The following is a 15,122-nucleotide window of genomic DNA, read 5'->3' as shown; positions in this document are numbered from 1 at the left end:
GGAGACCCCGATGTGGGGCTTGATCCCAGGACCCTGGGATCATGACCTGAGCCGAAGACAGAGGCTTTAACCCACTGAGCCACCCAGGCACCCCTAACATATTATTTTCTTTGTAATACTACATAATATATGTTTATGGTTTATTTTTCATGTTTCTTTCAAGAGTATGAAATAATACATATGATGCTTTTATATTCTTAAATTCGGTCTAAAATCTAACATAAATTTTATACATAACAGATTTTATATAGTAGAAGTTTACATTATATCATGAATGTGTTTTCTTTCTAAAGCAGGCTTGAGCAAGGGAACAGAAATTATTATAATTAGTGAAATAATTTTATTTATTTTTGTCATGTTTCAAGTTTCATTTAAATTCTAGTAGCTAACATATAGCGTAATATTAGTTTGTGGAGTAAAATTTAGTGATCCATCACTTATGTATAACACCCAGTGCTCATCACAAGTGCCCTCCTTACTACCCATCACCCATCTAGCCCATTCCCCAACCACTTCCCCTCCAGTGACCCTCAGTTTGTTCTCTGTAGTTAAGGGTCTCTTATGATTTGCCTCCCTCTCTCTTTTTTTTCCCTCCCCTATATTCATCTGTTTTGTTGCTTAAATTCAACATGAATGAAATCATATGGTATTTGTCTTTCTTTGACTGACGTATTTCCCTTAGCATAATACTTTCTAGCTCCATCCACACTGCTGCAAATGGTAAGATTTCATTCTTTTTTGATGGCTGAATAATATTCCATCAAGACACTCCTTTATCCATTCATATACGTATATAGATATCTGTCTATCTATCTATCTATCTATCTATATCCATTCTTTATCCACATAAATGTGTGTGTGTGTGTGTATACACACACTGCATTTTCTTTATCCATCATTAGTTGATGGACATTTGGGCTCTTTCCATAATTTGGCTATTGTTGATAATGCTGCTATAAACATCAGGGTGCATGTACCCCATTGAATCAGTATTTTTGTACTACAGAAATAAGTTTAAATATGTGTGTAGATATAAAACAACTAGTTTAAAAGTAAATAATTCAGTAATTGAGTATTAGATATATAAAAATTGTACTAATTTAACTTGTAGAAAGTGAATTCATTCAAACTGATTTGTTTGTAGATACAGCTTTTGTATTTTGTCAGGATTGCCGCTGTTTAAGCTATAGATACTCTTTGTTTTTTAATTTATGGAATTAAAAAGAAAAAATAATATGAAGTCATTTCAGAACTCATGCGAAGTACCATGTGTTTATTTCTAGGAAGATTGATGTTTTAAAAGAGACTGCAGAACAAATTTCTTCTCAAACTGGAAATAAGGTATATTAAAAAGAGTTATTTAATTTAGATTTAAGGAATTAAAACATGCTTATGTAACTTATTCATGTTTTTGGTTTAAGAAGTCTAAAAAATTGAGGATTCCTTTTTCTCTCTGATATTTTTCAGGTTCATGCGCTTCAGTGTGATGTGAGGAATCCTGAAATGGTGCAAAACACTGTGTCAGAATTGATCAGAGTTGCAGGACATCCTGATGTAAGTGTAATGGTGATGAGGCCAAAGTATGGGGTCTTTGACATTGATGACACCCACCAAGATGTGCTGAGGATGCACTAAGGAAATAAAATACTGATGTGAGCAAATGCTGTGTTGAGAAGCACCTATTTTCTGTCCCTAGGAAAGATCCAGCTCTGGTCAGAGTAGGGAACAGATTAGGTGAACTGCTACACCATTGCCTTTCGGAAATACTTTAAAAATGCATTTGCAGTCGAACTTGATTTCATTTTCTTTAATAAGATCATGAAATAAGAAGAGCAGTTATCCAAGAGCACAATATCTAGTTTAAATGATTCATGCTCTTTGCCTTTCCTAATAACTTTTGATTATCTCTATCAGTAGAGGAGAATGATTCAAGTAAAGAAATCTACAAGATACTCCAAATTTTTCTTTTTAAGACTTGAGATGTGCATGGGTATTTTGCTGTTTTTTGGTTCATGTATCAGAAAGAAGTCATTTCCTCTGGTAGTCTCAGAGCACTGTTCTAAGTTAAAGGTATTTTCAGACAGACCAATAATATTGAATCTGCTAATAGAACTAGGTAGAATCTTTTTTGATAGTGAAGAAACGTGTTATCAACCAAGAACTTCATTGGGTAAATTAAGCCAAAATATCACCAGAAATTGAACGACATTTTGAGAATCCTCGAAATATAGTAGAGACAGATGGTAGATATGCTTAATCTGTATTTGTTTTCGTAATGATAGATTCTACCCTACTATTGACAGGGATTAGGATTCTGAAATTTGGTAAATAACACAGGAGATTTTCACAGGCTCAAAACAAGTAAAACCAAACCAAATCTGATGGTATTATTTTATAGCAGACTATCAGCTTTAGCTTTATTGTATTGTTTGGAATAATAAGTTTCAGAAGTAAAAACTCTTCAGGGAAAATGTTATTCCTTATCTAAAAATTTCTGTAACTTGCCTTATTCATTTATTAGATTGTGATAAACAATGCGGCAGGGAATTTTATTTCTCCCACCGAAAGACTCTCTCCTAATGCTTGGAAGACCATAACTGACATAGTTCTAAATGGTACTGCCTATGTGACACTAGAAATTGGAAAGCAACTAATTAAAGCACAGAAAGGTATGTTTATTGATTTTTCATGTATTTATCAGGTTCCTACTACATACAGGTTCTGTGTGATAAGTCCTGGGATATTTTCAAACATCAATAAGGCAGTGTCAATAGCTGTACAGCTCATGGTCTAATGGAGAAGAAAGATACTTAAATAATTACCACATGCTATGATATGAGCTATAATAAATACTTATTTCATGTATATTGGAAACCCAGAGACAGGAATGACTAACTCTCCCTAAGGATGAGTATGAGGTTGAGGAACAAGATGTAATTTGAGCTGAGTCTTCCCATATCTAGATGTGGAGAAGTCGGGGTGGAAGGAGGGTGGGGAGTAAATGGAAATGTCCATGGAAAGAGGCCTGATGGAAGAGAAAAATGAGGGTTTAGGGATTGTTGACAAATTTGATGTGGTTAAAGATGCAGAGGGAAAACAGTAGGAAATGACTATTGGTAGGTGGGTTGGGTGTAATTGGGAACGTTCCCAACACCAAAGTAGAAAGTTGGATTTTAATTCTGAAGGAAATGGGGAGTTATTTCCTTATGGATTTCTCTTGAAGGTGTTTCATGAAGAATGTGACTTGATTGGAAAGGATACTGGCAACAATGTGGGGGATAGAAAAGAGTAGGGAGACCATTCCAACTTTTCTTTTGCCATGTAGCTGCATGATGTGAGGGATAAATTAGGAGACACTTAGGAGATAAAATCAACAGGCCTTTCTGATTAGATGAGAGAGTTTATGCTGAGTGAATAGTTTGGATGATGATGACATCAGTGTGATTGAGAACACTGCTGAGAGTAGATCTAGAGGGAAATTACTAGAACATTTTTGTTTAGTACTGTGTACAAACCTTATAAAAGTTCATGCAATATAAGCAGTAAATATACATATATATATGTTTGTGTGTAAATATATATGTTTGTGTGTATATACTTATATGTGTAGAATCAGTGTATATTTGTTCATTTAAGGGACACTTACTGATAACTTTTGTGTAGCAGGTCCTGTGCTGTATGCCCAAATAATAGAGGTGAATGAAACTCCGTCCCTGAACAAGTGGGATGGGTTCAGACTTGGAAGATGCGGGTATTTCTCAGGTTGGAGAGTATTCTGAGCAAGGAAAAGAAGGAAGAGTCCTTGTTTTCCTTGAAGGATGTCCTTTGGGTTTTGAGGGGAGAAGAGAAGGCATGGAACTGGCCAGTTTCCGTCCTCTGGTTCAGAAGTTTTTGCCTCATTAGATTCAATTTCTTCTTTTTTAAAAAATTTTTTAAAAAGATTTTATTTACTTATTAGAAAGAGAGCACAAGCAAGGGGAGCAGCAGACAGAGGGAGAGGGAGAAACAGACTTTCCACTGAGCTGGGAGCCCAATGCAGGACCTGATCCTAGGACCCTGAGATCATGACCTGAGCTGAAGGCAGAGGCTTAACTGAGTGAGCTACCCAGGCGCCCTATCAATTTCTTCTTCTTTACTGTGTGGATAATTCTCAAGCCAGCTGGAGAAAGGATATAGAACAGGCAGAAGGCTATTAGAGAGGTGCTAGATGTTTCTGTGTCTGTATAACCTCTATCCTTTCTCCATGTACTCATTGAAATCGAAATCCCAGGTCACTCATTCCCACTACAGCAAAGTGAATATTAATTCCATTTGGAGTTTCCATGATTTGTTTGTTTGTAATTTTGTGGGTTTTTGCTTGTTTGTGGTTGGTTTTTGTTGTTGTTGTTGTTGTTGTTTTCCAAAAGAGATAGATGATTGGGAAGAGAGAGAAGAATGGGCTCTTCTCTCTTCCTTTTTGTCCAAGGATCCTTGACTCTGTTTTTCTTCTCTCTCTGCCTGTCACTGTCTGATTTTCTCTATCCTTCTCTGTTACTTATTTCTCTATTTCTTTCTCTGTCTCTCTCTGTCAGCTCTTCACTCTTGATTCCCTATTTTGCTTGGTCCTTCTCCTCTTAGTGTTTCTCTGCCTCATTCTCTTTCTATTCCTTCTGCTGACTCTTGATTTCTGTCTGACTCTCTCTTTTCTCATTATTGTCTTTCATTTTAACAGAATATGATCTATTTTTATTCATCACATTGGATTAAAATTCTATGGGCTTCATTAAAAATATATTAGCTAAGACTTTTTAAAAAATGGAAGCCAGTTTTTATTCTTCCAAGATTCCTGTCAGTTATTGATGCCATAACCTGACAGAGTTTGAAGGACTTATACCACTGGGCTCTGGAGAGTGTAGTGCACAGGGTCTGTTCTAGTATTAGAGCAAGAGTTAAGAAATTCAGGTGCTAATGATCTCTGAAGTAGGTCAAAGAAGTCAGTTCAGGGGGCAGGCAATCTGTGGTAATATGTGGTCAGAGGTATGTTTGGTGGTCTGGAGTTTAAGAAATCAGTCAAGGTAAGATATCCAGGGAAGTTAGACTACAGAAGATAAGGGTGCCCGCAACCGAAAGATAGACATTTGCTTGCAGGAATTGTTGATGACATATACTCAGAGAGGGGATAGCAGATGGCTGAGGATGAAGAGAACAGTGGCTGGCCATAGCTAGGAAAGCTAAGAATTAGAAGGACATTATTAAACTATGTTTTAAGTAGCATTGATAAAAATTAGTAATTATGAACAAATAAAAGATTTAGGAAACTCTTAAAGACATTAGCCCAATGTGCTCTTATAACCACAAAAGTCAATAAATACGTGGCTGATCCTTATTGGGAAGGATATTGAAAATATTATGCAGAGGTCTGTTCATCTCTAGGATGTCTTGTATCAATGTAAAAGTTAGTGAACAGTATGAAAAAGAAGACCTAATTTTATTGAAGAATCAGAGAACTTGCATTGAGAAGAGATCAAAAGAGAGACTAATACGGGTTTTATTTAAATCTAGCCACAAAGGATAGGATAAATACTATATTTTTCCATCAAACCCTAGATCACTAGAAACAAGAGATACCTCTTAAAACTCTTAAGAGGTGATTTTAGGACATGTAAGTTTTTTTTTTTTTTTAAGATTTATTTATTTATTATTTTAGAGAAAGAGAGAGAGAGCATGGGTGGGGAGGGGAGGAGGAAGAAGAAGGGAGAGAATGTCAAGCAGACTCCCTATGGAGCATGGAACATGACTTGTGGGTCAATCCCAGGATCACGGTCCAAGCTGAAATCAAGAGTCAGATGCCTAATTGACTGAGGCATCCAGGTGCCCCAGGACATATAAGAAATACTTTATCAGACAAATATCATATGATCTCCCTGATATGAGGAATTTGAGAGACAGAGTGGGGGTTTTGAGGGGTAGGGAAGGAAAAAATGAAACAAGATGGGATTGGGAGGGAGACAAACCATAAGAGACTCTTAACCTCACAAAACAAACTGAGGGTCACTGGGGAGAGGGGGGTTATGGTGAAGGTGGTTGGGTTATGGGCATTGGGGAGGGTATGTGATATGGTGAGTGCTTTGAAGTGTGTAAGCCTGACGATTCACAGACCTGTACCCCTGGGGAAAATAATACATTATATGTTAATAAAAATACTTTATTGAGGTAGCACTAATAATACTTTATACCACTATGGTACTTTTTAATTTAAAAAGTACTTTCATATACCAGGATGCAAATAGTATGAAATCAAGATTATTTTAAGGTTCTTAAAGAAAAGAGTAAATCAATGTATAACATAACTTGAATGTATTAATTTTAGTTTGCTAAAATTGAGATAAAATTTTTATATAGTGAGATTCACAGATTTTATATGTTCAGATTGAAGTTTTGCTAAACTTACACATTTAGGTAACCATTGCCCCAACCAAGACATAGAACATTTCCACTGCCACCAAAGGTTCCCTCTTGCTATCTTCTACTTACTCTTCACTATATATACATCTACATGTATATATTTTTATAAATATATAATAATAACAATAACTATTACTATTTTTTGAGAGAGAGAAAGCATGAGAAAGGGGCAGGGTGAGGCAGAAGGAGAGAGAATCTTAAGCAGACTCCATGCTGAGTGTGGAGCCAACAAGGGGCTCAATCTCATGACCCTGAGACCATGACCTGAGGCAAAATCAAGAGTTGGATGCTTGGGGCGCCTGGGTGGCTCAGTGGGTTAAAGCCTCTGCCTTCGGCTCGGGTTGTGATCCCAGGGTCCTGGGATAGAGCCCCACATCGGGCTCTCTGCTCAGCGGGGAGCCTGCTTCCTCCTCTCTCTCTCTGCCTGCCTCTCTGCCTACTTGTGATCTCTGTCAAATAAATAAATAAAATCTTTAAAAAAAAAGATTTTATTTATTTATTTGACAGAGAGAGATCTTTAAAAAAAAAAAGATTTTATTCATTTATTTGATAGAGAGAGATCACAAGTGGGCAGAGAGGCAGGCAGAGAGAGAGGGGGAAGCAGGCTCCCCGCTGAGCAGAGAGCCCGATGTGGGGCTCGATCCCAGGACCCTGGGATCACGACCCGAGCCGAAGGCAGAGGCTTTAACCCCCTGAGCCACCCAGGCACCCCTAAATAAATAAAATCTTAAAAAAAAAAAAAAAGAGTTGGATGCTTAACCAACTGAGTTACTCAGGCATCCCCACTATCTTAGTTTTTAATCCGTTTTTATCTGGTTGTTTTTCTTTTTTATTACTGATTTTTAGAAATTATTTGTTTAGTCTGGACTGTATATTTTGTCAGATATAGTATGTATTTAGAATATTTTCTCCCAATCTGCTGCTTGTCTTTTCATTTCCTTATCACTGTCTTTTAGTGAGTAGAAGAAACTACATTTTGACAAACCTACCCAACTGTTTTCCAAATTGGCTCTACCAGTTTGCATTCCCAACAGCAATTTATAACATGCATTTGTGCCACATTCTAGCCCACACTGGATTGGTTCGATTACATTTTAGCCTTCTTCAGTTTGTGTAGTGGTCCCTCATTTGTAATATCCCCTTATATTTCCCTAGTGATTAATGAAGTTGAGCATCTTTTCATGTGATTATTCATCAGTTGTATAAATTCTTTGAAGTGTCTGTTCTAATCTTTTGTCCATTTTCTTGTTAGGTTGTTTGTCTTCTTGGTATTGGATCGAAAAGTTATTTTCCATATTCTGAATATAAATCTTTTATCAGATACATGTTTTGCAAATATCTTTTCTCAGTCTATGATTTGTCTTTCATGTTCTTAACAATGTCTTTTGAAGATGAAACATTTTTAATTTTGATGTTGTTCAACTTAATGAAATTATTCTTTTATGACTCATGCTTTTTGAGTCCTAAGAGATCTTTCCTTAACCCAAGGTAATAATTAATTTCTCTGTTGTTTTCTTCTGGAACTTTTATAGTTTTCATTGTTACATTTAGGTTATCCATTTGGATTTAATGTTTGCATTTGGTATGAGATATCAGTCAAAGTGATTTTTTGCCTCCAACTGCCCATCCTTTCCTCAGTGAAATACTTTGGTCCTTTCATGGAAAATCAGTTGGTGATAGAAACGTAGGTCAATTTCTGAGTTCTCTATTCTGTTCAACTGATACCTCTATCATTATTTGATGACCTAGCTTTATAATACTTACATATATCCTATATAGCTTACTTTAGCTTTATGTTAGCTTGACATTAGGTATTGTGAGTCACGACCTGAGCTGAAGGAAGATGCTTAATGACTGAGCCACCCAGGCACCCCTGTTTATAGCATTTTCATTATAAATTTAGAATTCAATAATTTTTACAAGAGAGTCTACTGAAATTTTGAAGAGGGTTGTGGTATATCTATAGATTATATTGGGGAGAAGTCACATTTTGACAATATCATCTTTCAGTCCTTCAGCATGCAGTGTCTTTCCATTTGTTTAGGTCTTTAACTTCTGTCAGCAATGTTTTGCTATTTTCAGTGTGTAAGGTCTTATATAAATTTTGTTAAATTTCTGCCAAATAATTTTATATTTTTGGTGCTATTTTAAATGATATTTTAATTTTTTTAATTTTTTACTTCTAGTATTTAGAAACACATGGGTTTGTTTTTGTATATTAGCCTTTTTTGTGTGAGCTTGCTAAAATTACTTAATAGTTCTTATACCTTTTTCAGTAGACTCCTTAGGATTTTCTATATTCGATAATTGTTTGTGAAAAAAGACAATTTTTATGTCTTCCTTTTCTAATCTGTATTTCCTTTTCTTGCCTTAAGTTACCATCTGGGACCTCCAATGTTAAATAGGACAATGTTGAATAGGAGTGGTGAAAGCAAATGTTTCCTCTTGATAGCAGAAGCAAAGCACTCATATAGTCATCATTAATTAAGAGTTTACCTGTAGGTTTCCATAAATGCTCTTTATCAGTTGAGGAAATTTGCTTCTGTATCTCGTTTACTGACAATTTAAAAAAAATTATGAATAGGCATTAAATTGGTCAAATCTTCTATCTTTATTGAGATGCCGATTTTTAAAAACCTGGTAGTATGGTAAATTCCACTGATTAATTTTTGAATTTTCAAACCAACATTGCATTATGAATAAAAATCTTGCTTAGTTATGATATGTTGTCTATTTGTATATTGCTAGATTTTGTTTTGCTAAAATTTTCGTAAGGCTCACTTTTTCAGCTTCCAGATATTACTTTTAATTGCGTTTCTTAGAGCTGTGACAGTGCTGGTTCAGTTTGGGGATGAGCCAGATATTTGAGGTGAATTTATATGCAGATGTTGCTTCCTCTTCCTTATCTGCTCTGGCATTCTCAGCTCTGTTTTTTGTGAACAGATGATATGATGTGCTGGCTACAGCCCTGCCTTTTGAAATTGATATCATGTTTAACCTACACCTGAAACTGTCTCTTAGGCCTCTGTCGAAAACATATTAGAAGAGCGTTCAACACGGCATGATATACGTCCTATTTTGTGTTTATCAGAATCTTAAATGACTTGACATTCAAGTGAAAATATTGGCCACCTATCCATGGTTGTCTTTAAAAAACATGTTTGTATTCTATCTCAATAAAACAAATTTTTATTAAATTTTATTATAGGATAGACTACCCAGATATTATACTTGATTTGGGACTAACTTAGGTAACACGTGGATTACTTCATACCAAGAAGCGAGAATTCCTCCCACATGAGATCATATGAGTATTCTGTAGTCATTACTGCAACTTCTAATTATTTATTAAATAAACCTATCTAATTAATTATTAATTAGTAATAATTAATTAAAAATAAACCTGTCTATTAATTATTAATTATCTAACTAATTAATTATTAAATAAAGATAGATGACCCAGGGGCGCCTGGGTGGCTCAGTGGGTTAAAGCCTCTGCCTTCGGCTCAGGTCATGATCCCAGGGTCCTGGAATCGAGCCCCGCATCGGGCTCTCTGCTCAGTGGGGAGCCTGCTTCCTCCTCTCTCTCTGCCTGCCTCTCTGCCTACTTGTGATCTCTGTCTGTCAAATAAATAAATAAAATCTTAAAAAAAAAAAAAAGATAGATGACCCAACAGGTGTTAGAATACTGAACAAGCAAAAAACAAAACATTATTTATAAGGAAATGTTTTAATTTTCTTCCTCTCTCTTTCCCCCCACCTTTCCTCCTTCCATCTTTCCTTCCTTTTTTTTTTTTTTTTTTTATTTGACAGAGAGATCACAAGCAGGCAGAGAGGCAGGCAGAGAGAGAGGAGGAAGCAGGCTCCCCAAGAGAGCAGAGAGCCCGATGCGGGGCTCGATCCCAGGACTCCGAGATCATGACCTGAGCCGAAGGCAGCGGCTCAACCCACTGAGCCACCCAGGCGCCCCTCCTTCCTTTTTTTAAACACCAAACATTTATTGAGTGCTTATTCTGTGTCGGGTTTTGTTCTAAATGCTAAGGATTTATCAACTCACTTAATGTTTGCAATTACTCTAAGATATGACTTACCTTATTCCTGTATAGTTACAGGTGGCTCAGAGTTAGTCTTTTTTTAATATATGAGGTAGATGTTTTAAATTCTCAGTTCTACAGTTAAGAAACTGTGGTTTGTTAAATACCTAATAAGCATCAACTATCATTGTCAAAATTGACAATTGACTTTTTTTTTTTTTAAAGAGATAGCGCACACAAGCTGTGGGGGGTGGGGAAGGGCAGGTGGAAGGAAAGGGAGAGAGAGAATCATGCTCAGCTGGGAGCCCTACATAGGGCTCAGTCTCAGGAACCTGAGGTAATGACCCGAGCCAACATTGAGAGTCAGATGCTTAACTGACTGAGTCACCCAGGTGCCCCTACAATTGACATATTTTTAAAGTCTACTGAGAAAAAAGAAGAACTGTAGTTCAGTTTAAGTCATAGTCATCTAGTTTACTCTGATACTTGGACACTTAGGGAGTTATGATATTTTTTTTTTCTTAAAGATTTTATTTATTTATTTGAGAGAGAGACAGTGAGAGAGAGCATGAGCTAGGAGAAGGTCAGAGGGAGAAGCAGACTCCCCGTGGAGCTGGGAGCCTGATGTGGGACTCGATCCCGGGATTCCGGGATCATGACCTGAGCCGAAGGCAGTTGTCCAACCAACTGAGCCACCCAGGCGTCCCGGGAGTTATGATATTTTTACCTTTATTCAGCTTTCTCATCTGTAAAACAGATTGCATAATTAATTACTTCTCCAAGGTTTAGTAATAAAACAAACTGATAGCTACAGAAGCTTCATGAAAAATATAAATTGCCTTGCAAATGCGCATGTGCTTCTTCATGCATGTGAATAAACATATGGTAGCCTAGATAATATGAAGAATTTGGTGGGTGTCTAAGCGTTGGGAATAGTCAGAAGCAGTCCAGGACAGCTTGAACCATGTGAAGCCTTTATGGGGGAAAAGGAGGGAGTGAAAGGTCACTGTTTAGGCAGATTAATCATATAAAATGATGGGAAAGAGGAAAGTAACTAAGAAATGTGTCCAAAGGAAATTGTGGTTAGATGGATGTCATTGGAAGTATTCCTGAGGTAATTCCTGGTAAGCAGCCTTGTGTAGAGGAAGAATAAATTGAACCAATTCACTAACTGAAGAAAGAATAAGAAAAGAGAGCATCCTTTTGGTCAATAGATAGGAGGAATAGTAGAATACGTTGAACTAGGTAAAATACTTTTTGCCTTTCATATGCTAAGTTTTAATAAATGGTCAGAAAACCCAAGGTTTTTAATGATCTTGCTGTCCTAGACTAGTGTGTGAACTGTAAACACAGAAATAAATTTTAAAATATTTTTATTTCTAAGCCATTGATACTGTCCTTGGCCAGTTCCTTTTCCTTCCCTCTCCATCATCCAGTGCCCTCAGCCTGTCCAATCTCATCCCTTCCATAACCACCCCGTTTGGCTGTTTATCTCCAAGCCACACGGAATCTTCATGCCCAGTTGTAGTTCCACAACTCAATGAAAGAAGCCCTTTCAAAGGCCATTACAGACACCTTAGCATTTCAAAATACACATGCTACATGTTGTTATTACTCCCTGTTGTAACTCTTCTTGTCCAATCCATCAAGATTGGAAATGCTTTTACCGAACAAGATACACGACTCATATCCCATGTGCAAACCCTTTCAGCCCTGTCTCCAGTCCTCTCTCCACGAATTCCTAAGTCATTACTAAACAGAAAGGGGATGTTTTGTTTATGAAATGAAACATTTTTGAGACCCACAAAAACAAGAGGAGTTGAGGGCATATTTAACACTTTTCAGTTATGTCTGTCAGCCTCACTACTAGAAGAGACGATGACCAGTCATTTTGACAAAATCAAGTAGTATGGAAGCAGTGCTCCTTGCTTGACAAGCAAGGAATCGTAGAGCAGGAGTAGAATATGGCTTTCTTATCTTTCAGTAGGATGAGTGCAAGTTAAATGCTGTTTAGATTTTAAAGTATAGTAGGACCATATGAGTATCTTTCTGTGTATTGTGTCCATGCCTTCCTTAGACTAGTGGGGACATTTAAAGAATGTTTAAAAACATTTCTGGTCATCAGTTGGACTTTATTAGGGTAATGTTAATATCCTTTTTAAAATTACTGTTTGCTAGAGTTATCTTGCTAGTTTGATGGAACATTTAAACTTCATTTGTTAAAATTTCTTGTAGCAACCATATATATCTTACTTTGATGTATTATGAAGATAACATAAAGACGGAAGGGGCAGAAAAATCAGTTGGAGAAAAAAAGACTGAAAATTTTCCATATTTGGCAAAGACTACAATCTATAAATCCAGGGTGCTAAACAAATCCTAAGCAGGATAAATACAAAGAAAACCATATCAGGGCATATCATAATCAGTCACTCAAAACCAATGATAAATAGAGAAAATTTCTTTTTTCAACAACGTGTTATTTTAAGTAATCTCTACACCCAAAGTGGGGCTTGAAATTATAAGCCTGAGATCAAGAATCACCTGTTCTACCAACTGAGCTAGCCAGGCACCCAAAAGAGAAAATCTTAATAGCAATCAGAGGAAACAGAGAACAACGTAAATAAGGGAAACAGTTAATAAAAATATTCACTGACATCGTCAGAAAACAATGTTAGTTAGAGAACAGTAAAATAGCATCTTGAAGGTGCTGAAAGAGGAAAAAAACAAAAACCTATTAGCCCTGAGTTCAGTACACAGCAAAATATTCTCAAAAATAAAAGCAGTATTTTCTGACAAACAAAAGCTGCAAGAATTCAATGGCAGCAGATGTGTCTACAAGAAATATTGAAAAATGTTCTAAATAGAACTACATAGAAACTCAAATATTCAGATGGAATGATGGCTGTCAGAAACAGTAAATGTATCAGTAAATATTTAAATTTTTTGTTTTCTAAGCTGCTTTTGAAAATAACTCACTGTATAAAGCTATATTAAAAAAGACACCAAACTTACAATAATCAACAATGCTTGGGACATAATAAGTTCTCAGTAAATTGAATGAATAAATGAAAGTTTAAAATAATAATCTTTAGCTGCCAAGAAATCAGTAATTTTCTATTTCTTATTTAGCTCCTACATTAAAAAATATTATAAGTTTAATATTTGCAAAAGGATGAAACTATATATTTTATAAAGCAGTACATACTTTAAGAAATTTTAAGGATACAAGTTTGAAAGATAATAAAAATAATTTGAAGAATATTCAGAGACATTTTATTCCTCCTCCAAAAATATTTAGTCTCTCTTCCCCTCTGCATTTTCCAAAGTAGTAACAAAACTCAGCATATCCTGGCCAACATGAGGGGTAAAAAAGGGGGGCAGGAGTGCCATTCTGAGAGTATGAGAAATAAGAATGGTTAATCATTATGGTAACTCCTTTTGTATATCAAACTCTTCCTCTTTCAGAGTTCTGAAAATACTTTGCTTCCAAAACACTCTGTGGAAAAGGAGGGATATAGAACAACCATATACACAATTACAGAACATTGACAGCAGATGCTAACTGCGTCACCCTTAGAGCAAAACCATAAAAGCTACTTTAAAAAGTGATATTTACTTACATAAAGCAAATGCTGCCGTAGAAAGTGCTCTAACTTCTGATTCAGATTTAACAAATTTTATTCAGGTGTGGGAGAGGAAGAATTAAATCATTTTAGATAATTGAGAAACTGGAGATGAAAGATACTGTCCTCTTCTTTCTCCCTTTAGGTTTTATTTTCGCAGCCTTGAAGAGCTGGGTTGCCCACTGCTTAGAATGAGACAGCACTGCCCTTAAGTGTAAGGAGGTGGTAAAATTCTACTGTACTATCCTAATTGGGTTAATGCTGCAGAGTAGAACAATACAGCTGGACTTTAAAGAATGAACAGTGGTGGAGTGCCTGGGTGTCTCAACTGGTTAACTCTCTGACTCTTGATTTTGGCTCAGGTCATGATCCTGGGACAAATCCCCATGTCGGGCTCCATGCTCAGTGTGGAGTTTGCTTGAGCATTTCTCTCTCTCTGCTTCTGCCCCTACCCCACTCATGCACACTCTCTAAAATAAATGAGTAATTCTTAAAAAAAAAAAAAAAAAATTAACAGTGGTGCTAAAAACTCGAAAATAAAAAATTCTCAGATTCCCAGGGTTAGTTATTAATATATTTTTCTTTTTGCAGAAAGGCCAATTCTTTAATTTTTAATGTTTTTATTTTTTAAAGATTTTATTTATTTGTCAGAGAGAAAGAAAGAGCACAAGCAGGGGGAGTAGCAGGCAGAGGGAGAAGAGGGCTCCCCACTAAGCAAGGAGCCTGATGCAGGATTTGATCCCAGGACCTTGGGATCATGACCTGAGCCGCAGGCAGACGCTTAACTGACTGAGCCACCCAGGTATCCCAAGGCCAACTCTTTAAATTAGAATACCTTCTTATAGAAGAGGTTTGGAAATGACAAATTTCTAACATCCCAATGCAGACAAGCAGAAATGAATCTGTTATTTATTGAGGTCAAGTAAATGAAGAAAGGGACCAATAGCTTGTCATTTTTTTGTTGTTGTTAGAAAATGGTTTATCAATTCCATTTTTGTATAAAACACACAGAGAAACC

General features: G+C 36.2%; 1 protein-coding gene across 4 annotated transcripts in view; it reads left to right on the top strand.

Moving 5' to 3' along the window:
- DECR1 (2,4-dienoyl-CoA reductase 1) overlaps window positions 1-15,122 on the top strand; it is a 41,185-nt gene that overhangs the window by 17,218 nt on the left and 8,845 nt on the right. For all 4 annotated transcript variants that reach the window (XM_047726240.1, XM_047726243.1, XM_047726242.1 and 1 more), the window contains exons 3-5: window positions 1,284-1,341; window positions 1,468-1,554; window positions 2,522-2,669. In XM_047726240.1, the coding sequence (XP_047582196.1) occupies window positions 1,284-1,341; window positions 1,468-1,554; window positions 2,522-2,669 (293 nt within the window). The remainder of the gene's footprint in view (window positions 1-1,283; window positions 1,342-1,467; window positions 1,555-2,521; window positions 2,670-15,122) is intronic.

Source organism: Lutra lutra, chromosome 4 (assembly GCF_902655055.1).
Source record: "Lutra lutra chromosome 4, mLutLut1.2, whole genome shotgun sequence".
Classification (NCBI taxonomy): Eukaryota; Metazoa; Chordata; class Mammalia; order Carnivora; family Mustelidae; genus Lutra; species Lutra lutra.
This window is presented reverse-complemented; position numbering and strand designations above follow the sequence as displayed.